General features: G+C 36.8%; 1 protein-coding gene across 1 annotated transcript in view; it reads left to right on the top strand.

The window, feature by feature from the left end:
* The window catches only part of LOC309815975 (transmembrane protease serine 11D-like), a gene marked incomplete at both ends in the record, with an annotated part of 47403 nt that extends 23818 nt beyond the window's left edge, over nucleotides 1–23585 (top strand). Inside the window, 6 exons of the mRNA XM_082643089.1 lie at nucleotides 9448–9605; nucleotides 12900–12938; nucleotides 15572–15749; nucleotides 18106–18369; nucleotides 19489–19627; nucleotides 23424–23585. Of these exons, the coding sequence (XP_082499215.1) occupies nucleotides 9448–9605; nucleotides 12900–12938; nucleotides 15572–15749; nucleotides 18106–18369; nucleotides 19489–19627; nucleotides 23424–23585 (940 nt within the window). The remainder of the gene's footprint in view (nucleotides 1–9447; nucleotides 9606–12899; nucleotides 12939–15571; nucleotides 15750–18105; nucleotides 18370–19488; nucleotides 19628–23423) is intronic.
* Between the last annotated feature and the right edge of the window lie 2460 nt (nucleotides 23586–26045).

Raw genomic sequence — 26045 nt, 5'->3', positions numbered from 1 at the left:
ACTTTTGTCAAAACTAAGAGATTAACATTGATACATTATTAGACTCTGATTTATTTCGTTTTCACCAGTTCTTCCACTAATGTCCTTTTTTTCCATTTCAGGATCCAACTCAATATATATACCACATTACATTTAGGGTGTTTTTTTTTTAACATTTTTATTGCAGTATAATTGCTTTACACTGGTGTGTTAGTTTCTGCTGCATAACAAAGCGAATCAGCTATAGGCATACATATATCCCCATATCTCCTCCCTCTTGCATCTCCATACCACCCTCCCTATCCCAACCCTGTAGCTGGTCACAAAGCACAAACCTGATCTCCCTGTGTTATGCAGCTGCTTCCCACTAGCTATCTATTTTACATTTGGTAGTGTATATAGGTCAATGTTACTCTCTCACTTCGTCTCAGCTTACCCTTCCCCCTCCCCATGTCCTCAAGTCCATTTTCTATGTCTGTGTCTTTATTCCTGTCCTGCCCCTAGGTTCTTCAGAACTTTTGCGTTTTTTTTTTTTTTTTTTTTTTTTTAGATTCCATATATATGTATTAGCATACGGTATTTGTTTTCCTCTTTCTGACTTACTTCACTCTGTATGACAGACTGGGTCCATCCATCTCACTACAAATAACCCAATTTTGTTTCTTTTTATGGCTGAGTAATATTCCATTGTACATATGTGCCACATCTTCTTTATCCATTCATCTGTCGATAGACACCTAGGTTGCTTCCATGTCCTGGCTATTGTAAGTCGTGCTGCAATGAACACTGTGGTACATGACACTGTTTGAATTATGTTTTTCTCAGGGTATATGCCCAGTAGTGGGATTACTGGGTCACATGGTAGTTCTGTTTTTACTTTTTTAAGGAACTTCCATACTGTTCTCCACAGAGGCTGTATCAATTTACATTACCACGAACAGAGCAAGAGTGTTCCTTTTTCTCCACACCCTCTCCACCATATATTGTTTACAAACTTTTTGATGATACCATTCTGACCAGTGTGAGGTGATACCTCATTGTAGTTTTGATTTGCATTTCTCTAATGATTAGTGGCGTTGAACATCTTTTCATGTCTTTGCTGGTAATCTATATATCTTCTTTGGAGAAATTTCTATTTAGGTCTTCTGCCCATTTTTGGATTGGGTTGTCTTTTTTTGACATTGAGCTGCATGAGCTGCTTGTATATTTTGGAGATTAATCCTTTGTCAGTTGCTTCATTTTCAAGTATCTTCTCCCATTCTGAGGGCTGTCTTTTCATCTCCTTTATTGTTTCCTTTGCTGTGTAAAAGCTTTTAAGTTTCATTAGGTCCCACTTGTTTATTTTTGTTTTTATTTCCATTTCTCTAGCAGTGGGGTCAAAAAGGATCTTGCTATGATTTATGACAAAGAGTGTTCTCCCTATGTTTTCCTCTAAGAGTTTAATAGAGTCTGGCCTTACATTTAGGTCTTTAATCCATTTTGAGTTTATTTTTGTGTACGGTGTTAGGAAGTGTTCTAATTTCATTCCTTTACATGTAGCTGTCCAGTTTTCCCAGCACCACTTATTGAAGAGGCTGTCTTTTCTCCATTGCATATTTTTGCCTCCTTTATCAAAAATAAGGTGAGCATATGTGCGTGGGTTTATCTCTGGGCTTTCTATCCTGCTCCACTGATCTATATTTCTGTTTTTGTTCCAGTACCATACTGTAGTATTGTATGATTGATTACTGTAGCTTTGTAGTATAGTATGCAGTCCAGGAGCCTTATTCCTCCAGCTCCTTTTTTCTTTCTAAAGATTGCTTTGGCTTTTCGGGGTCTTTTGTGTTTCCATACAAATTGTGAAATTTTTTGTTGTAGTTCTGTGAAGAATGCCATTGGTAGTTTGATAGGGATTGCATTGAATCTGTAGATTGCTTTTGGTAGCATAGTCATTTTCACAATGTTGATTCTTCCAATCCAAGAACATGGTATATCTCTCCATCTGTTTGTATCATCCTTTTTTCATCAGTGTCTTACAGTTTTCTGCATACAGATCTTTTGTCTCCTTGGGTAGGTTTATTCCTAGGTATTTTATTCTTTTTGTTGCAATGGTAAATGGGAGTGTTTCCTTAATTTCTCTTTCAGATATTTCATCATTAGTGTATAGGAATGCAAGAAATTTCTGTGCATTACTTTTATATCCTGCTACTCTACCAAATTCATTGATTAGCTCTAGTAGTTTTCTGGTAGCATCTTTAGGATTCTCTATGCATAGTATCATGTCATCTGCAAACAGTGACGATTTTACTTCTTCTTTTCCGATTTGGATTCCTTTTCTTTTTCTTCTCTGATTGCTGTGGCTAAAACTTCCAAAACTATGTTGAATAACAGTAGTGAGAGTGGGCAACCTTGTCTTGTTCCTGATCTTTGAAGAAATGGTTTCAGTTTTTCACCTTTGATAATGATGTTGATGTGGGTTTGTCCTATATGGCCTTTATTATGTTGAGGTAAGTTCCCTCTATGCCCACTTTCTGGAGAGTTTTTATCATAAATAGGTGTTGAATTTTGCGAAAAGCTTTATCTGCATATATTGAGATTATCATATGGTTTATATACTTCAATTTGTTAAGATGGTGTATCACATTGATTTGCATATATTGAAGAATCCTTGCATTCCGGGGATAAACCCCACTTGATCATGGTGTATGATCCATTTAATGTGCTGTTGGATTCTTTTTGCTAGTATTTTGTTGAGGATTTTTGCATATAATGTTCATCAGAGATACTGGCCTGGAATTTTCTTTTTTTGTGACATCTTTGTCTGGTTTTGGTATCAGGGTAATGGCCTCGTAGAATGAGTTTGGTAGTGTTCCTCCTTCTGCTATATTTTGAAGAGTTTGAGAAGGATAGGTGTTAGCTCTTCTCTAAATGTTTGATAGAATTTGCCTGTGAAGCCATCTGGTACTGGGCTTTTGTTTCTTGGAAGATTTTTAATCAGAATTTCAATTTCAGTGCTTGTGATTGGTCTGTTTATATTTTCTATTTCTACCTGGTTCAGTCTTGGAAGGTTGTGCTTTTCTAAGAATTTGTCCATTTCTTCCTGGTTGTCCATTTTATTGGCATACAGTTGCTTGTAGTAATCTCTCATGATCCTTTGTATTTCTGCAGTGTCAGTTGTTACTTCTCCTTTTTCATTTCTAATTCTGTTGATTTGAGTCTTCTTCCTTTTTTTCTTGATGAGTCTGGCTAATGGTTTACCAATACTCTTTATCTTCTCAAAGAACCAGCTTTTTGACTGATCTTTGCTACTGTTTCCTTCATTTCTTTTTCATTTTTTTTCCAATTTGATCTTTATGATTTGTTTCCTTCTGCTAACTTTGGGGTTTTTTTGTTCTTCTTTCTCTAACTGCTTTAAGTGTAAGTTTAGGTTGTTTATTTGAGATGTTTGTTTCTTGAGGTACAATTGTATTGCTCTAAACTTCTATCTTTGAACTACTTTGCTGCATCCCATAGGTTTTGGGAAGTCGTGTTTTCATTGTCATTTGTTTCTAGGTATTTTTTGATTTCCTCTTTAATTTCTTAGTGATCTCTAGGTTATTTAGTAGTGTATTGTTTAGCCTCCATGTGTTTGCATTTTTTATAGTTTTTTTCCTGTAATTGATATCTAGTCTCATAGCATTGTGGTCGGGAAAGATACTTGATACAATTTCAATTTTCTTAAATTTATCAAGGCTTGATTTGTGACCCAAGATATGATCCTGGAAAATGTTCCATGAGTACTTGAGAAAAAAGTGTATTCTGTTGTTTTTGGATGGAATGTCCTCTAAATGTCAATTAAGTCCATCTTGTTTAATGTATCATTTAAAGCTTGTGTTTTTATTTTCATTTTGGATGATCTTTCCATTGGTGAAAGTGGGGGGTGTTAAAGTCCCCATTATGATTGTTACTGTTGATTTCCCCTTTTATGGCTGTTAGCATTTACATTATGTATAGAGCTGCTCCTATGTTGGGTGCATAAATATTTACAATTGTTATATCTTCTTCTTGGATTGATCCCTTGATCATTATGTAGTGTTCCTTTTTGTCTCTTGTAATAGTCTTTATTTTAAAGTCTATTTTGTCTGATATGAGAATTGCTACTCCAGCTTTCTTTTCATTTCCATTTCCATGTAATATCTTTTTCCATCCCCTCACACTCAGTCTGTATGTGTCCGTAGGTTAAGTGGGTCTCTTGTAGACAGCATATATATGGGTCTTGTTTTTGTATCCATTCAGCCAGTCTATTTCTTTTGGTTGGAGCATTTAATCCATTTGCATTTAAGGTAATTATTGATATGTATGTTCCTATTACCATTTTCTTAATTGTTTGGGGTGTGTTTTTGTAGGTCTTTTCCTTCTCTTGTGTTTCCTGCCTAGAGAAGTTCCTTCAGCATTTGTTGTAAAGCTGGTTTGGTGGTGCTGAATTCTCTTAGCTTTTGCTTCTCTGTAAAGTTTTTAATTTCTCCATTGGATATGAATGAGATCCTTGCTGGGGAGAGTAATCTTGGTTGTTTTTCCCTTTCATCACTTTAAATATGTCCTGCCACTCCCTTTTGGTTTGCAGAGTTTCTGAAAGATAAGCTGTTAACCTTGCTGCCCTTAATATTTTTTCTTTGTATTTAATTTTTGAAAGTTTGATTAATGTCTTTCAGGGTGTTTCTCCTTGGATTTAGCCTGTATGGGAACTCTGCACTTCCTGGACTTGACTATTTCCTTTCCCATGTTAGGGAAGTTTTTATCTATAATCTCTTCAAATATTTTCTCAGACCCTTTTTCTCTTCTTCTGCGACCCCTATAATTTGAATGTTAGTGTGTTTAATGTTGTCCCAGAGGTCTCTGAGACTGTCCTCAATTCTTTTTTTTTTTTTTTTTTATTTTGCTCTGCAGCAGTTATTTCCACTCTTTTATCTTACAGGTCACTTATCCATTCTTCTGCTTCAGTTATTGTGCTATTGATTCCTTCTAGAGAATTTTTAATTTCAGTAATTGTGTTGTTAATCACTGCTTGTTTGCCCCTTAGTTCTTTTAGATCCTTATTAAATGTTTCTTGTATTTTCTCCGTTCTGTTTCCAAGATTTTGAATCATGTTTACTATCATTATTCTGAATCCTTTTTCAGGTAGGTTGCCTATTTCATCTTCATTTATTTGTTCTATAGGTTTTTACCTTGTTCCTTAATCTGTAACATGTTTTTTTGTCTTTTTTTTTTTTTTTTGATGGGTGTTGCTGTTTTCCTGTTTTTCTAGTTGTTTGGCCTCAGACCTCCAGAACTGGAGTTTGCAGACAGTTGGATACAGCCGGAGTTGGTGCTAAGATGAGGAACGCTGGGAGATCTCACTCCGATTAATATTCCCTGTGGTCTGAGGTTCTCTGTTAGTCCAGCGGTTTGGACTCGGTGCTACCACCACAGGAGCTTGGGCCTGACCTCTGGCCTGGGAACCAAGTTCCCACAAGCTTTGTGGCACAGTAAAAAAAAAAAAAAAAAACGAGAAAAAGCAGTACAATATCAAAGAATAAAAAATAAAATTAGAAAGATAAAAAATATATTAGGAAAAATAAAACTATAATGGAAACAACTGAAACAAGGTAAAATAAGACCACAACAGAAAAAAGGAAACAAAAAGTGGGCGGGGGATACAAGCCAGAAGGAGAGAACAGTAGCAAAATATAAAGAATAAAATAAAGTTTGAAAAATAAAATATTTATTAGGAATAATAAAAATATGAAAGAATCAACAACAACGAATCAACAAGGTAAAACAGAACCCAAATCTAAAAGAGGAATAAAGAAAAAAAAAGAAAAAAGCCTTGGCTATGGGGGCGGAGTTTAGGTGTGGTGGAACTTAGGCAAGGGCAGGGTTCAGTGTGGGGCAGGACCTAGGTGGGTGGGGGGGTGACGTTTGTGAGTGGGCCGGGGCCTAGGCTCAGGACCCACGTAGCTGGAAAAAGTCCTGGGGGCGGGGCCTAGGCAGGGCAAAATTCAAGCATGGGGGCACAGGGGGTCTCTGCTTAGGACCTGTGTGGAAGGGGAGAAGCAGCACGTGGAAAGGAGGGCCTCCACAGTGTGGGGTTCCAGAGTTTAGAGGTAGGCCCCTGGGTGAGGGTGTGTGGGTGGGGTTTAGGCCCAGTGCGTTGGAGGGGGTCTCAGAGGGGGTCTCTGAGTGTAGAGGTGGGGCCCTGGGTGGGCGTGTAGGAGCAGGGCTTGGGCTCTGTGCAGCAGGAGGGAGGCTCCGAGGGCAGAGGATTAGGCCCGGGAGCCCAACAGGCTCCCTAGCTGCTAAGCAGACAGGGGAAGCACTGGCTGTGTTCCCTTCTCTTCCTTCACACCCCTCCCCCAGGGTCTCCCCCATTGACACTGGACCCCTAACCATGGGTGGGTCCTCCTGGGTGTAGGAACTCCTCCCCTCCCCCAGCCACCCCTCAGGGCTTCCAGTCCCATAGGTCTGGCCTTTACTTTTGCTCCCCCTTCCCTCCCTCCCACTCCCTCAGGACGACATGGCTAAAGGGGGCCTCCGTGGGCAGAGGATCAGGCTTGGGATCTCAGCAGGTTCCCGGGGGTCCAAGTGGGCACGGGAAACCTGGCCATGCTCCCTTTTGATCCTCTGCCCTTCCAATGGTTCCCCAATTTCCCGCTTCGGGTGTAGGATCCCTTCCCCTTCCCCAGCCACCCCTCAGGGGCGCCAGTTTCGCCCTGCCTCCACTTCTCCTCCCCCTTCACTCCCCCCAGGCCCCATGTCCTACCCAGTGCCTGGGGGTTCCTACCATCCCCTTAGGTGTCCACAGTGCCCCACCAGTGCCTGGTAGGTGCCCCAGTTGTACGAGACGCAAATTCCACGTCCTCCTAGTACGCCATCTTGACTCCACCCCCGTCAATGTCTTTTTAGATTACCAGTTTACCATTTTCTTTGTTTCCTATGTCTTTCTGTACCTAACAAACACCTTTCTTCTGGGTTCAATTTCCTTCTTACTGAAGTACTTCCTTCATAAATTCTTTAACAAGAGTACATGAACAATAAACTACGCTTTTGTTTAGCTTTGTTTTTGTTGTGATGCGTGAAAGGTCCTTATTTTAGCCTCATTCTTGAATAACACTTTAGTGTGGATATAAAATTCCAAGTTGATAGCAATTTTCTCTCAGCATTTTGAAAATACAATTATATACTGCCTTTTATCACTGTTATTAAGAAATTGTCCTTCAGTCAAAACTTTCTTTGGTAGCTAGTTTTTTCTCTATTGTTTGAAAATCTTCCATTTGCCTTTGGAGTTCAGAGTTTTATTATGATGTATCTGTGTGTGTGTTTTGTTTTACTGAGTATGCTTCAGACTCATCTCGATCTGAGGCTTAGTGTCTTTATTAATTCCAGATAATTCTCATTAACTCTTGTAATACTGCTGCTCCTTTACTTTTCTGTGCTCTTCTTTAACATTTCACTAGGTAAACTTTGAGATGTCTCCTGTCTCTTAGCCTCTATTTGATCTTTTTCACACCTTTATCTATGTTACATTCTGTGTGATTTCATCTCTTTCAGTTAACCAGTTTCTCTTCAGCTTTGTCTACTATTCTGTGTAACTCATCCATCAAGTTTTCATTTCAATTAAAAAGTATGTTTGACTATGTTTACCTGTCTGTTTTGAAAAAGTACTATACTTTTCTCATATTTATAATTCCCCTTTTATGTCACTTGTCATTTCAAATTTACTTACCTGAATATCTGTTAATTTTATTATGTGGACTTTTTGAGGATGCTCTTCTTATTCTGATTTTAGCTCATGAGGTATTGTTTACCACTGAGGTTGTATGCTTATCTTTAATCCCACTTTGTGATTGGGATCCTATGCAGTCTGGATTTAACATACATACCTCCAAAGCATTTGCTTCTATCAGATACTCTAGGAGGATTGGCATCACATGGACCATTTTTTGGTTAATTTCTTAGATTAAAGTGTCTGGGACCATGCAGGTGGTATTAATGTAAATCCAAAACTTTCATGAAGTCAGGTTCATGATTATGAATTCTCAGGAGAACCTTTTTTCCATCCAGACCTGGACCTCTGAGACAACTAAACTTCTTTTTCTTTTATGATGTGAGTTCTTCTTCTTTCTAATCTATGCTTTCACTGAATGCCTAGTTCTTTGAGAAACCTAACCTTATTCTGAAACCTCATAACCGTCTCCCTATTTTGTACTAGCCCAAGACCTCATCTCCAGTATCTATTAATGCTGAAACACAAAACAATTGCAATTCTGATGCTTACCATGTAATATTCATATTCTTCTTTATTTTTAGTCTTCTAAGATTTCCCTTATTTTCACAGGAGCCCAACTTTGCATTTCAAATAGAATTTATTATATTTTAGCTAGCATTTCTGGTTGTTTTATATGAAAAGCTTTTTAAAATTATTTAGGTTTTCATGTTGCTAGAAATGTAAGATGTAATTATTTATTCAGTGTCTGCTTCTTCATCTAAACTGCCCTATTCATGAGAATGGCAACTGTGAATCTTGGTCATAGCTAATTTCTGAAACTAAGAATAATGCCCAGCACAAAAAAGGTGCTTATTTAGTATTTACCTAGTAAATATTATAATATCTGGGGTGAATATTATGGCAAAATTAGCAATTGAGATGAGAGGAGGCAGCCTAGTGTATGAGAGCATCAAAACCAAATGTGCCTAATGCACATTCATTTTCAGAAAAGGAGAGTGCCAATATTAGGTGGAGGAAGTGATTTACATGGTAATTTACATGGGAGGAAATGGATATTATCTTGATTTTAGAGAATTATAACCTTTAGCCAAATTATCAAGGTTCTTGTGAGAAGTATCAACAGTTAATCAAAACAGAGATAAAAATCTTAACATATGACTACAGAAGTTAAAATTTGCTTTTGTAGCCAGATAAGGGGGTGTAGGTACCAGAAAATTAACTTGAGACTATAAGTCACATAAACTTGGAAGTTCATCTCTTTATAAGTTTGTTTAATGAGATGAGTGGGGTTTTTTGAAGATTTGTGAAGTCTAACCATAGCTAATACTTACAGCATACTTACTGTATGCTATGTACTCTTCCCAAAAGTCTTACATATGTTAATTCATATAATCTTCATAATAACCCATTTCAATGTGAGGATACAGGTACAGAACGATTAAGAAACAAAAAACTTACCTAAATTCCAACAGTAAATGGCAGAGCTGGTGTTCAAACTCTGCCATTCTGACTTTAAAACAAGCTATCCTGAATGGTGGGTACAGTGTACTATGCACTGAAATCTAGTGTTTGTGGGGTAGCATTGTGATATATCATTACATACAGAAACACTGTTTTGTGAATCTGTCCTAACGTTAAATTTCTTAAGTAATGTTTTTAATGCTTAATCAAGAAAAGTATATAAAGAGAACGACAGAAAATTATCATAATTATACATTTTAAAAAATATCTTTATGGTTTTTCAGGCAAAGTGGTAGCGATGTGATAGCAGATATTGTCATGAAATTTAAATTCACGAAGGATAACAATGAACCATCAGTGAAAAGGAGAATTGAGTCTGTTTTACAACAAATTATGAATAACTCTGAAAACTTGGAAATGAACACTTCAGGGGAGTTAACACGCAAGTATCATTTTCTTTAGCCATTTCATTTCAATATATCTCTCTACCAGTCCTAATTCATGCTTCAGTTTAATGAGAGACTGACTTTTTTCCCTTGGAATTAAACTATGAAAACAATGTATTATGAAGCTAACTATAATATATAGCTCTCCAATATAAAATATTCTAAAGTTTTAAAGAATCATTTAGCATTCATTGAGTAAGTTTTACTTGCTAAAAATTATTTATTATTTTTCCCTCTCAACCCTCCTTGTAAGGGATGTTGCTGTCAGATGTTCAATTTGTAGGTATGCTATAAGAATGGTAAATAGCTGTTTGAGGTCAGAGAACAATTTAATTAAGGATCTATCTATCTGAGAACAGAGCATGCAATTGGAAGGTGTCTGGTAAATACTTGTAGAATAAAGAAGGAAATTAGATTTAACAATATTCCTACCTCCTGTCTGAAAATCCTCTCTACTTCTGCCTAGAATGGAATCTCTTTCCATTGTTTTTCATCCCTATTGCTATCACTCTGGTCTAAGCCAACATCATTTCTTACTTGAACTACAGCACTAGCCTTCAAGCTACTCTGCTTCTATACTTTCTTGGCCCTTTCCAATGTATTGTACACATACTGATCAAGGAAATATTTTAAAATATAAATACAATCTTGCTTAAAAGCTCCCATGGCTTCCCACAAAACAAAAATAAAAACAAAACATAAACACCACATGTAAGAAGAATACCATATTTCCTGGTTTACCCAGGACAGTCCTGGGTTCATGCCAATTGTCCAAGCACCATTATTAATATTAGCCTTTATGTTTTCTGGTTTGGACAATAAATGATATGGTGATCTCATCTAAAGCACTGTATGATCTGGTTCATACTTACCCCTCTAGCCATTTATTATACCATTCTCCTCCTCATTCACCACAATCTGGCCACACCTTCACTTTCTCTGCTTGCAAAAATTCTCTCCGTGCCTCAGGGCCTTTGCATACATTATTCCAGTTTCTTATAACACAGGTTAGATCACCCTCTTGAATCTGTCAAGTATCATCTGAATCATTTCTTTCTAATGTAAGTCTTTTCTAACTTCCTGTACTAAATTATTTACCTCTGTCATACACACCTTCATTTTCCTTCACAGAGTTTATCACAATTGAAACTACAATATTATTTCTGTGTCTTCATCCTACTCTGTTAGTTTTCTAAAGGCAAGGACCAGTCTGCCTTGTTCATCCTACTGTCCTTCTGCTGCCCAGTGTCTAGCACATAATAAGTACTCCATTAATATTTTTGCATGACTTTTAAAAAGAAGGAATTACTTAATATATGCATACAATTTAAGGACACTCCTTCAACTTTGTCATGTACTGCTAGCTTAAGAAACCATGATTCCCCTCATAATAAGCTCACAATTAAGGGATTTTGGTGGCTCCCACATTGGACTGGTAGTTAATAAGCAAATACCTGTTATAGTTTTACTAGTTGTTAAAATATTGAAATTCTTTCCTATCTGTTGGTAAATAACCACTGCACCAGGCCTACAAAGGTGCCTTCCCAACCCCTCCAAATTCTCCCATCCCTATCTTGGACTCCCAGCTTCTCCCCTTGCAACTACAGCATTAATGCTTAGCACAGCAAGGACCTCCAAGACACTGATCCAGCTCCACGGGTGGCTGTGTCCTTCCTGACTAGCTGATGCTCATGCACTACAGTTTGTTTAACCCTCACAACAACCACATGTTATAGATCCTTCTATCGTCCACACTCAGAAAAGATAGATAATTGCCCAGGGCATACAGGCAGCATGTAGGGGAGCCAGTATTGAAATAAAGTCTTTCTTGCTCAAAGAATGAAAAGGAATGGTCAGCTCTTTTTATTTCCTTTCTCCAAAAGGATGTTTTGCCTCCTCTAACACTTACAAAGCAGGTGTGATACCCAAGCCCTGTGAAACTTCTGGCAGCAAAAAAGTTTGTTTAAGTTGACTTTAGAGAATGTGAACACCTGTCTGAGAGGTTTAGATTTATCTTATAGGAAATAAGAAGCTGATTTCTCATTAAAAGATTTCAAGCAGAGAATATACTCTGACATGATCTACATTTTTAGAAATGTCAGTCTGGTAAAGTAGAGGTGGATGCATTAAAAAGGGCAAAAGTGGAGGCAGGGAATAGGTGTCAAATGATGAAAGCATGAACTAAAGTAGCAGCCAAAGGGAGGGGGAAGATGGTGCTAATGCAAAGGATGGTTAGAGGGTAGAAGGTACAAAATCTGGAAAGCAATAAGATGTGGGAAATGATGAGAAACAAGGAGTTAGAGACCATTTCAGATTTCTAGCTATTGGTGGAAGTGGTGTCATTTACTAAAGGAGGAAATATAAGTAGCAAATTTGGAGTAAAATTTGGTGACATTGAGTTTGCGATGGCTGTAGGACATGCAGAGAAAACTGTTCTATAAGCAGACATTAAACTGGAATATACAAATTATCACCATCTGGCACCAACATATTTTCCTTTCTGTGCTCTCCCACCACTTCCCTACATGCAACACTTGTATTAGCTCTACTGACTTTATTGCTCCACAAACATCTTACACCTCCATGCATTTGTGCCCACTATATCTCTCATCTGGAATGCCTTTTCACCTCTTTCCTGCCTGAAAAACTCCTTTTAGGTATTCAAAATACAACTCAAATGTTATTTTCATCATGATAACATCTGTGAACCAGAATCATTAGTAACTCTCTCCTTTATCCTCTCTACTTTGCACTTAAATTTATTTGAATGATTTCTTGATCAATTTCTACCTATAAATTATGTGATGGCAGACCCCCTATATTTTGTTATACCTGCAGTACTACAAATAGTATCAGAAAAGTAATACAGATATAGTTATATGTACATAAATATATATTAGAAAAAAATGAAAAGTTAACTTCTCTTACAGCATTTACTACATTGTATCTCCATGACTATGTTGCTGTTTTCCCAAGTAAACTGAGTGACTTGAGAGCAGAAATATCTTTTAAATAACTTTTAACTATCTTTTAAGTGTTTGATGAGAAATTAAAGCACAAACTTTAGTGTGCAAACAATAAATTGAGGGAATATTATAAACAGTTTTCTGAAGCCCATGACTTAGATTCTTTCAGCAGGTCTGGGATGGAGCCAAGGAGTCTGTACTTTAGCAGTCCTCTAAATGATTCTGATTATGGTTGTCTGAGGACTACACGTTAAGAAATTAAGGTCAAATGGTATACAGTCCTTTTTGTATTGATCCTACTCTCTCTCTCTTTTTTAACACCAGAAATGACTGACCAGGATACAGAAAATATTTTAACTCAAGGTAAGCTTTTAAATTACTTTGTAAACGTGGTTTACCAAAATAAAAAGAGTAAATGTTCAAGTGATTTGTAGTCTTTGCCAAGGCAGTGTTTATTGAGATGGTATCTTTATTCTTAGTTCACTCATGTGGGTTGTTGTTGAGATAAGATATTGCTGATTCTGTTGGCCTATGAAGTGATGTTTAAGTTTTCCCCTCCTTTTAGAAGGAAGAAGTAGCAATGCCATTCCACCACTCTGTATCAAGTTTGGTCTCATTAAGGGTTTCTTGGCAGCTTTAGGAAGTTTTTCCTGTTCTGGTTCCATGGCAGCATTTCAGTAGACTTGCAAATTATGTTTAGTTGCATCATTTATATGCCTTCTCCTAACCACCAGAATAGCTTGCTTTGTTGTGGATTTAAGTTAATCATAAAGTATAATAAAAAAAAAATTACAAAAAGCAGTATCAGTTTTATGTCTATAACATATTAGAAAAGTCACTGCTTTCCAATGTCCTTACGTATACTCTCAGGCTAGGATAGCAGAAATATAGCCCCTAGAAAACAGCAGTTTACTTCTCTGGCTAATAAAAGGTAGTTAGAAATTAGTTCAATATATCTTGATAGCTGGCCTATCTCACATACTTAAGTGATGTTAAAGTTAATGCTTCCTCTGTGGGTGTTTTTCAACTTCATTATATATTTAATTCATGCTTCTTTTTCATTAAAATGTGCTTAAATAATTTACTAGAGAATTTGGTTGGAGAATGTAGCAAAGGAACCTATATTCCATGTATATTAATGGAAGTCTAGTCCTCATCTATCTGGGAGATCTGTTAGAAAAAATGCCTTTGGATGGTGTCCTATTGAAGCAATGTCACTACTTCAGAGCTGGTCCAGCAATAGAAACTGTTGGTGGTGATTTATCTCTAATTTCTCAGTAATAGACTAAACAAGAGGAAATAAACCATGGGAGTGGAAGTTAAGAGGAGTTGAGTGATCCAGCCCACTCCAGCCCATTTCAGCTTTGACCATTAGAGAGTCATGGACTCTCTTAAAATATTTAAATAAACCTCATCTAGATACTTAGAAATCTTCAGTTACCCTCGAGAATATTCTGTGGACCTAAAGTAACTCCCTTTCCAGGGCACACTTGGTAAGATAGAGTAAGTTACAGATGTGGACTGAACTGTCCACAGTGAACCTGAATTACCTCTATAGAGTCTTCATGATGAGAGCAGTTTCCCTCCAACTTCATTGTGCACATGAATCACTTGTTAAAATGCAGCTTCTAGTAAGTTCTGAGAACCTAATGCCCAGCTTGGTGACTAGAGTTAGTAATATGGTATTGTACACTTGAAAGTTGCTGAGAGTAGATCATAAGTATTCCCGTCACACTTACACACACACACACAAAAGAGAACTATGTGAGGTGTTAGATGTGTTAATTATCTTGAACTTGGTAATCATTCAACAATGTATATGTATATCAAATCATCGCACTGTATGCTTTAAATATATATACATTGTATCAATATTTGTCAATTATTCCTTAATAAAGTTGGAGGAAAAAAAAATGCAGCTTTTGATTTGTTCCCTGATGTGGCTCTGAGAGTCAACATTTTTTTTTGTCATTGTTGTTCATCTTTCCTGTGGGACAACTGACAAATAAAATTACAAGATATTTAAAGTGTACAATGTCATGATTTTATACATGTATACATTATGAAAAGATTCCCCTCATCCAGCTAATTAACACATTCATCACCTCACGTATTTATCACCTCTCATTTTTTTTTTTAGCGAGAACTCAGCAAATTTGCTACTCTCTCAGCAAATTTCAATTATACAATACACTGTTGTCAACTATAGTCACTATGTTATACATTAGATTCTCAGACCTTATTCATCTTACAGCTGAAAGTTTATACCCTTTTACCAAACTCTCCCTATTTCTCCGACCCGCTGGCCACCACTTTCTACTGTTTCTAGGAGTTCAACTTTAATTTCCACATATAGGTGAGACCATGCAGTATTTGTCTTTGTCTGGCAAATTCCCTTAGCACAATACCCTACAGTTTCATCGACGTTGTTTCAAGTGACAGGATTTCCTTCTCTTTTAAGGCTGAATAACATTCCTGTGTGTGTGTGCATGCTTATGTGCACATATATACCACTATTTCTTGATCCACTTATCCACTGACAGACACTTAGGTTGTTTCTACACAGAGCCAACATTTCTAACAAGTTCCTAGGGGAGGCCCGTGCTGCAGATCCACAGACCACACTTTGAGTAGCGAGGCTACTGAGAAGATGGAAATTTCCCAGGGAACCTGTAGCCTGAACTGGTGTCTCCAGCACTGACCTATCTTAACCCCCACTCATGAGGAATTCCAGAGAACTCTGAAGCTGCTCCAGAATTTGAAACCTCCATGCCAATTAAGTTCAGCAATGTTCTCTAAAATGCAGTCTATAGGCAACAGTCACATAAGTACTCTAAAAATATAACATATTGATCATGCTTTTGGAAAGCCTAGCATGTCCTGGGAAAGAATACATAAAAGACATAAAAGTCATAAATGATGGTGAAATTCTTAAAGCATCTGCCAAGTGTAAGAATCATGATCTTCTCAGTACATTAATTCCCTTTTCCCATTAGAATGTGGGCTCCGTCCAGACCTAACAACATTGTCTGATGAGAGAATCATAGGAGGCACTAAAGCTAAGGAAGGAGACTGGCCATGGCAAGTCAGTTTACAGTGGAGTAATCTTCACCACTGCGGAGGTGTCTTGATCAGTAAAAAGTGGATCCTGTCAGCAGCTCACTGCTTCACAAGGTAAGACCACAGTTACCTACCCATCTTGGCATACCTTAGTTGTCTCAATTAATACTTACATCTGTGTTAGAGGGTATCAATCCATCACATTTTATGCATAAAAAATTGATCATTAGCGATATCAAATAACTTGCCCTGAATAACACTGCCAATATGCGACACAGCCAAGATTCAAATCTAAATTCAACTGGTTCCAAAACCATGCTCTTATTCATTTGCTGAAAGAAAGGAAAGGAAGGGAGGGAGGGAGGCAGACAGGGAAGAAAGAAAGAAGAGTAGCTTTTAAAATCTTCACTATAAAGACCCTGAGGCAAAAGAAGTTTAATATAAAAAATTCATGTATTTTCTTGTTGTCAAATATTTTTTCTTTAGAATTTTTAACTAGCATTTACTCTTTTGCAAGCTACTGTACCTCATGAAAGTATCTCCTGGATATATAATTTCTATTTTCTGTATAACTCCACTATCTAAACTCCACAAAACCCTCAGATTATTTGGTTACATTTTGCTTTTATTCAACCTTAAAAGCATGTTGCATTAATCAACCTTCCAATTCATAGATCCTTATTTTCATCAGTTTGTACAAGACCTTGCTCTCCTTTTATTTTTCTCCTGTCATACCTGTATTCCACTTGTTACCTTCCCTGCCCCCATAGGCCTCACACAAATATTTGACATGTCTTTAAATATGCAGTTACCTGCAAAACTTTGGGGGGTGTGGGTGTGTGTGTCTTTAATTTATATGAGTAGCATTGTGTATAAGTCTCATATTTCCTTACTGTTTTTTCTCAATCCTGGGAATTTTAATCTGGTTCACCACTGCATCCACCATATCCCTTCATCCAGCTAGGTTGCTACAACTTCCCACTGCCACAAAGAGCAACACATATACACTTTCTCTCATGCCTTCATATGTGCCTCTCTATAAACCTTCAAGAATTTCTCTGACATACATACCCAGAAGTATATATACAGTGTGTTAAATACACTACAATGCTTTCCAGAATGTTACATCTTCACATGTAATGCAAAAGAGTTCGAACTTCTTTCTCACCAACACAATACTATTCTTTTTCAATTTTTTGTCATTCTTATGAATATACATTAGATGCTCATTATTGTTATAATTTCCATTTCTCTGCTTATTAGTGAGTTTGAGTATCTTTTCATATGTCTACAGGCTGTCTGGGCTTCTCCCATGAAATACCTATTAATATTTTTTGCTCATTGTATAATGGTTTTTCCCTCCATTTATTGCTGGTTTACAGACTTCTGTATATTCTACAAAAATTTTAGATATTAAACATTGCAAGTCTTTTCTCATTCATCTGATAAATATGTCTATGGTACAGTTAATTTTGTTTTCAGTTTTTTATGTCTTTTAATTGATTTTCTTTTTTATGCTACATACTTTTTATTGAAGTATAGTTGATACACAATATTATATATTATAAGTGTACGGTATAGTAATTTACAATTTATAAAGGTTATACTCCATTTATTATAAAATGTTGGCTATATTCCCTGCATTGTACCATATCCTTGTAGCTTATTTATTTTATATATAATAGTTTGTACCTCTTAATCCCCTATACCTATCTTGCCCCTACCCCCTCTCTCTCCCCCTAGTAACCATTAGTTTGTTCTCTATATATGATACACTTAATTTTGATCTCATGAAATTCATCCATTCTTAACAGTATGGTTTGTATTTTGGGAGTTTGGCTAAAAAGTCCCTATTCCTAGGTCAGCAAGATAATGCCTTATATTTTTTTATATTAGTGCTCTCTCTCTCTCTCTGTGTGTGTGTGTGTGTGTGTGTGTGTGTATGAATACATACACACACACACACACCAAAATCTTCAAGAAGCATCACACTTAGTACAGAAAAATCATTCATCAATTAATAAGACAAGGAGCCCCTTATCATCACTACTATTTAAATGGAACTTCTGGCTAAAGGAAAGGAAAAAAATAACAGTTGGAAGGAAAGAGTTAAAACTAAAGTGAACATTATTTCAGACTTCTCAGTTGCTTGAATGGAAGGATGTAGAAAAGGGAGAAATCAAAGAAAAGTTTTGTGTTATACTAGTGTTCATCAAAGTGTCAGTATATCCTTATTGGAATAATGGAACACCAGGACGTTCATCACCCCAAGATATGTCTTCTAAAATATTTCTATGTTTCTTTAGACAAATGATCACTCATTGTGCCAGTAAAGAATTACAGAAATAGATCACAAAGAAATGTTGGTCGAATACTTCCTAGATTGGGGGTGGAGGGGACAAACACAAAAACCAAATATTTGAAATTCTCACAAGTTCTGTATTCAAATAACATGTTTTCATATTTTTAGCCGCTCTGATACTCTTCAATGGACTGTCACCTTTGGTATTTCCACAACATTTCCTAAAGAGAGAAGAGGAATAAAGACTATTTTAATCCATTACAATTATAAACCTGAAACTCAAGAAAATGATATTGCACTTTTACAACTTGATAGAGAAGTCACCTTTACCAGAAATATCCGTATGGTGTGCCTCCCAGACGCTAGCCAGAATATTCCACCTGGTACCACTGCTTATGTAACAGGATGGGGATCTCAAAGATACACCGGTGAGTATCTCAGGAAAAATAAAACAAAAACAACAGCAATATCTCCTGGTACTTGCTAGTACGCATTTTTTTTTAAATTAAGGAACACCTGAAGGGTAGGTTCTATGGTTCTATACAGAACCATGCTACAGTCTGGTCATCCTAAGATCTAACTAGAGTTCCTTCAGCAAATCAAAGCAATGTCCCTAGAAACTATACAGAATTCTCACACACAGTAATAGGAAAATGTAAAAGCAAGTGATACAGAAACATGAGTTCTTCCATAATCCAGAGACTCTACAGACTTGAATAGCTCACCTATAAAGAAAATTTTAAAAATTTATGAGAGGGTTTAGATAGGTATTCTCTAAGGGTTTTAAGGTATTCTGAAGTGAAAGAAATCCTTCCCTCAGAACAAGAAACTCTGTGTGTACATAAGTATTGTTCACACTTATTTATGAAGCAAATAAAATGAGAAAAAGAAATAAGGGTGACATGAAAGAGCAAATATAGCCAAGGGGAAAATGAGTATCAGCTAGGGAGTGGAAGGATAGCATTAACAATACCCATGGGTTTCTAACTATGTTGTAGATCATGTCTCCAAGAAACAAAACAAAGGCTGAATTGTCCTAGAAAATATTTCATTGTGTTTTCATGGCCCAAAGTTATCTGGTGTAGTAAATAAAATTTGTGCCAATCACAAAAACGGCAGTGCCATATTGAAGGAATATCAATATAAAATAAATTCAGTCTTTAGCCATGAAACAAGATTTGTTTCTCTTTTGTTACTATATTAAAGGTTAATCAATATTTAATTTTCTAATTCAAAGTTAATCAGTGGATATTTCAAAATCTACTAGTCAATTTTAAGTAAGCAGATTTTTTCCCCTTCTTAAGGTCTAAGGGGCACTGTATCACAGACCTAAAGCAAAAAAAGAAAAACACTGATCTATGTAAAGGGGTAATCCATCTCTACTATGGAAATCTTTGCTGAGAAAAAACTACTAGTACATTTCAATAGCCTTCTTTGCTGAATAAGAGATAATGTTTGGAGTACAATTATTCCTTCCTATATTCACCATAGAATCATTAATGTATCTACCCTGAAGTCCATTTTCATTCTGCTTTTATACTTAACAGGCAGCACAGTTCCAGATCTAGAACAAGCACGGGTCAAAATAATAAGTACTAAAGTATGTAATGCACCATCTAGTTATAATGGAGCCATCCTGCCTGGAATGCTATGTGCTGGACTACTTCAAGGTGGAGTGGATGCATGCCAGGTAAGTTCAAGACAGTGTTATCCATGTCATCAGCCAAGTTTATAAGCACTTACTAGCATGTCATATTGTGATAGACATAGAGGTATCATTATAATACACAGCCCTGATCCTCTAAAAATGTATGGTCTAGATTTTACAGATTCTTATATGAAGTTGATCTATCATGAAACACTGATTCTGAGAAGCCAAGTTGCAAAGTGGTTAACTATCAAGCTCAAGAACCAGACAGACTCGGGTTTGAATTCCTTAACCTCTATTACCAATCCTTTTATCTATAAAATCAGGATAAGGGCTTCCCTGGTGGCGCAGTGGTTGAGAGTCCGCCTGCCGATGCAGGGGACACGGGTTCGTGCCCCGATCCTGGAGGATCCCACATGCCGCGGAGCGGCTGGGCCCGCGAGCCATGGCCGCGGAGCCTGTGTGTCCGGAGCCTGTGCTCCGCAACGGGAGAGGCCGCAGCAGTGAGAGGCCCGCGTACAGCAAAAAAAAAAAAAAAAAAAAAAAAAAATCAGGATAAGTATAGTATCTAACTTTTTAGGTACCACTAAAGATTAGATGGAGATTAAATATGTCAGGCACACACTAAGCAAGAAAGCTCAGCTATCTCAGCTATTTCTACTGTTGTATTTCTACTAGACCATGATCACTGACATCAATAACTTTCACCTCAACCTTCTACTATGAAGACTTAAATAAATCACTCATCTAAGAGTTGTAGAAAATTGATTTTAAAAGTATAAATAACACCTGAATATCAGCACCTTGAAGATAAAAAATTTATACAAAGAGCTTAGTTACTTGAGTCACCATAGCTCCCACAATTGTAAAATAGCACTAATGAAGGAAAAAAAAAAACTATTTAGATCTACTTTGTACTTTTCAACCAAATATAAAAACACTAACAATAAATATGAATTCTTACTCTAATGTAATTAGAATAAGATTTTTGGAAGGTATGTTGCTATTTATTTATTTACTTTGAATAGACCTTTACTGTAGTATAATTGCTTCACAATACCATGTTAGTTTCTGTTGCACAACAAAGCGAATCAGCCATATGCATACACATGTCACCATATCCCCTCCCTCTTCAGCCTCCCTCCCATCTTCCCTATCCCTCCCTTCTAGGTCATTGCAAAACACCGAGCCGATCTCCCTGTGCTATGCTGCTGCTTCCCACCAGCCAACTATTTTACATCTGGTAGTGTACATATGTCAATGTTACTCTCACTTCAGCCCAGCTTCACCCTCCCACCCCATGTCATCAAGTCCATTCTATATGCCTCTTTATTCCTGCCCTGCAACTAGGTTCACCGGTACCTTTTTTTTTTTTTTTTTAGATTCCATATATATGCGTTAGCATACGGTATTTGTTTTTCTCTTAGAATGAGATTTTAATACTAAATTTTTAATTAAACTAAACTGATGTGGTTTTATTTTTTACTAGATTTTATTCCTATGTCTGAAACCCAACCCCATACAGTAACAGCAACAACTACTTAGTATCCAAAATTACATTTTTGGAATTAAGAAAAATCAATCTGTTTTCTTGATGAATCTGCTACTGCTTTCCTGACTACATAAGCAGAAAAATGAGGTTTATTCTTTTCTCAAACATTGCTCACTTTTATATTTAGTGTTTACACTCTTGAAAAAGAGGATAAGTAGTAGTTCTTACATAGTTTTGGCAAAGACCCCAATCCATGAGCACTTTCCCCAAAATGAAACATTTTTCTTGACTACAAGCTGTGTGGGGGTGGAGGGAAGTTGTTTATCAATTTTCAAGACACTGTTAATTACCCACTGGTTTTTATTCACTTTAAGTGGAGATGTCTTGATGGTAGGGAATGCTTCTTGTTCCACTTCCCATTTTATTATTTTCTATTGTTAGCCCTGTAACAACAACTTCTCAACTTTCATAGTAGTTTTACAAAGAATTCACCAATCAAGTAAGCAACAAACCTCTACACGATAATTTCAGATCTACTAAGAGCATTAATTAGAACTGACTTAAGGATATACATGAGATATAAAAGGGTGTTTATTCATGCTTTACTCATGATACACTTTACCTTCTGCATATACAGATTCTGCTCTTCCTCCAAGCTCAGTTCAGGCCATAACTCACCATGAAACTTTCCTGTGTGTTCCACTCTGGGTCTCACTGATTTTCAGCTGAAATACTATATATAATGCATAGAGTTTATGCCTCAAAAAAATAGCACTTTACATAAGAGCTTATGAGATCCTATTTGTTTTTGTTCATTCATTTTTTTATATTGCATTATTTACTTTTTATGTGCCAGACTCTGTGCTTACACAGTATCACCTGAACTCAGCAAGTCTATGGTCTAGAAGAGAGACCACAGGCTCAGATATCTGCCCAATCAGGCAGTGAAGCTGCCCAGATATAGGAAAAATTACATGTCCCACTTAGTTTAATATTTGCTTGCCCACTCTTGGTAAGACATAATGCAAAGAAATATCTTACTATAGAAGAAGTAGAAGAAAAACACAATGATGGGAGAGTGCTGAGAACTGGTAAACTGGAGCACACGTGCAAGATCTAAAGGAGGCAGATGCCAATCACCTCCATGCAGTGCTTGCCATCAAGCTGGTAATTCAGACACTAACCCTTCTCCCCATCTAAACCAGTAATTAAGTAGGCATGGAAGAACTAGCTACTATTAAGAGCAATTAAATGAATAGCAAACTATTCTAGAAGCACACTTGGTAATAACAGCTGAGTTTTATTAGTACTATTTACCAGGCTATACTCAGATTGCTACGCATGTTAAACTCATTTAAACAAATAAAAATATTATTTACAGATGAGGAAGCTGAGGTACAAAGGGCTATTAAGTAGCTTACTGAAAATCATATAGCTAGTAACTAGAGGATTCAAACCTACGCTAACTCCAGAACCCACAGACTTAACCCATTATACAGCATGTAAGATATCCTAATTTTTCTCCCCAAATAGATTATTACATGCACAAATATTTAGTTGGTTGGCTTATTATTATAATTTGCTGGTAAATATTTCATAAGGAGTGTTTTACTCATTGCCATTTAAATTTCTATTATTCACCAAAAGAATACTTTTTGATACACTGTATATCAAACACCATGCATTGTGCTATGAATAGGAAGATAAGTGAGATTTCTAAAAACTTATTCATTCAACAGACATTTTCTTAGCATTTCCTTTGGGCTAGAGGCTTAGCATATAGCAGTGTCCAGATATGTATGCCCCCTTCCCTTATGGACCTTACAGTAGAGCCTGAAAAACAGACACTGAACAAGTATCATAAATGCAATGAGAGTTGCAGAGATGTGCAGCTGCTACAACGAAGGGAGCTGATCCAGTGGGAGTAAGTTCAAACAGGCACACAAATGTGCATGTACAAAATAATGAAGCAGCAGTGAAAGTACCCACAGGATGTGGGAATGCAGGCAGTGAAAAACTAATCTAGCCCAAAGCTGGAAGCGGTGACAGTGGGGAGGAAAGGTGCTGGTGAGGGATGGCCCCCTGAAGGAGGTGAGCCTCGGATGGGTAGCAGACTGGTGGAGTCTGGAAAATATGCTTCTCATCTTCTCACAGTTGCTGAAGGAACAACACGTGTACTTGGAAGATTCTGTTAATTTTCGCATGACTTGGTATTTAGTATTTCAACAGGAAATGTCAGACTAACTTTATTGTCATACTGGATGTGACTTCTACTGCCATAGAAGTAAACTGAATACTTTGGCATTGTTTTCACACTTAAATAATCAATCATTCTGTTTCCTTCAGGGGGACTCTGGTGGCCCACTCGTACAAGAAGACGCACGGCAGCTCTGGTTCCTCGTGGGGATAGTAAGCTGGGGGTATCAGTGTGCTCTGCCAGATAAGCCAGGAGTGTATACTCTAGTGACAGCCTACCGTGACTGGATACGCCAACACGCTGAGATCTAGTGCAATAAACAACATCTCTGTTGCAGAGTCTGAATGCAGATGTGCCTGTCTAAAATTCTAAAACTTTTCAGCTGCAAAAAGAAACAAGGTGTCCTATTTTAACATTCTGTTACATAAATACTAAAGATTAAATACTATTTAACTTTTAGCTGTTACTATGGGTTTTATATTTTCTCAAGAAAATTATATGAATGTTGCATAGTAATGTGCCAGGGGGAACACTGTAAACTAGTTACAGAGGTAACAATTATACTATACTTGTGATAACATAAATACTAGTAGTGAGAGAAACAGATATCCTGAGGGTGGAAACTAAAGGAAACTGCACAAGTCTGCAAGGTCAGAGGAGGTTCCTCTGTGGAAGTCTCATCAAAGCTGATAAATGGGCAAAGTATACAAACTTGCAAAGGAAGAAGTTGTAGATAACGTTTAAGACAGAACAGTATGAGACAAGAAAAATACTATATTTTGAGAAACGAAATTGAGTTATTTGTAGTGAGGTGGATGGACCTAGAGTCTGTCATACAGAGTGAAGTAAGTCAGAAAGAGAAAAACAAATACTGTATGCTAACACATATACAGGGAATCTTAAAAAAAAATGGTTCTGAAGAAACTAGGGGTAGGACAGGAATAAAGATGCAGACATAGAGAATGGACTTGAGGACACAGGGAGGGTGAATGGTAAGCTGGGAAGAAGTGAGAGAGTGGCATGGACATATATACACTATCAAATGTAAAATAGATAGCTAGTGGGAAGCAGCCGCAAAGCACAGGGAGATCAGCTCGTTACCTTGTGTCTACCTAGAAGAGGTAGAGAGGGTGGGAGGGAGACTCAAGAGTGAGGGGATATGGGGATATATGTATACGTATAGCTGATTTACTTTGTTATACAGCAGCAACTAACACAACAATGTAAAAAGCAATTATACTCCAATAAAGATGTAAAAAGAAAAGAAAAATACTATTTTTTAACATTTTTGGTTACTTAATATTTTATAGGAAGTGTTACATCCTAAAAGTACAAGTACGAAGTCATTGTACAGTCCTACAGCAATCTTAATTACCCTGTAGGAACATGCTCCCATAGGAACTAACCAATGAATTTCAGGCATTTACGATCAAAGCTAGAATATTCACTCCTCACCAGAGACCCAAAGAATTATAATTTTCATGATAACTTTTATTTAAAATATTCTTTATCTATGTGAATGAGAGAATTTATCACCTCCATGGGGGGGGGCGGGGGGAATGGCAAGAGTTGGTTTGCAAAAAAAACCCAAAAAGTTAAATAGCTTAATTTCAATAAAATTATCTTAATGAAGAAACTTTTCTCTCTCCTTCTTTCTTTCTCTTTCTCCCTCTCTCCTGCCCTCCCTCCCTTAAACACACAAACACACACACACACACACACATGCACACACACACCAAAAGAACACAAGTAAAATTTATTAACATTTAATGGCACAGCAATTTATACCGTCTGAATTATGACTGTTACTGAATTTTTACGGAATTCTAGCAGAGTTAAAGTTCGCTTACGCATGATCATCTATGTGTCAGAGCTTCCTCATTCTAAAAGCTAACTTATGACACCTGGGTATCAGAACAACTACATGCATTGTGATGAAAATGTCTTGTATTTCTTCATGTAAAATTGTGAAGAGACCTACACTGAAGTCACTTACTTACAGAAGTTGAAAATTTAACCAACTCTGTGAAATGTACAAATAAATCATTGGTATACCTTACTTCAAATAAACTATTTTAAAATCATTTCTCTGCCTAAGTATTTACGGAAGTTATGGCTTATGAAGGACAATCCAAAACAATTTAACTGGTTCTCAAATAGAATGGCCAACTAGATTCTGAAGGCTTGGCACTCTCTGCTGTCTTATAATCAAGCTCTGTAACTAAGGCAAGCGTCCAGCTTGAAACTCCCTGGCTGCTCCCTGTGAGGACAATATTAAACTGGCCATTTACAGTAAGCCTCAGGGGAGCGTGTTTGTGCATGGGTGTGTTGGTGTGTTTGTATGTGTGTGCATATGCCTTCACATAATCATAAACATACTCGTTTATTTCTAGACATTGAAAGCTATATAAAGGAAAGTACTTATTTAGCAGAAAATAGAGCAAATTCAATTATTTATTGAAAATAAAATAGTAAATATTCATAGTTTTATGAAAAGATATTTGAACACCAGAAGAACACCTATTTTAAGAGATTTTTTTAATGTTCTGATGAGATCTATCTTCTTGATAGCTAAGTAACTCCATGAAAGCAATTTTGAATATTTATGGAAGGCATGGTGATTCATAAATCTTTTCAGTTCTTAAAAAATCACTCTGGAAACTCTGAAAGAAACATTCTAGAACCTTAATTCAGTGCCAGGAAGAGTTATTAATACCAGGGAGAATCCTTTTCATCATAGAGAAAACACACAGATGAACCAATTTTTTAAA

Source organism: Mesoplodon mirus (genome assembly GCF_964341445.2).
Source record: "Mesoplodon mirus genome assembly, chromosome: 2".
NCBI lineage: Eukaryota > Metazoa > Chordata > Mammalia > Artiodactyla > Ziphiidae > Mesoplodon > Mesoplodon mirus.
The sequence above is the reverse complement of the archived record's forward strand: the minus strand, read 5'-3'. Positions and strand labels throughout refer to the sequence as shown.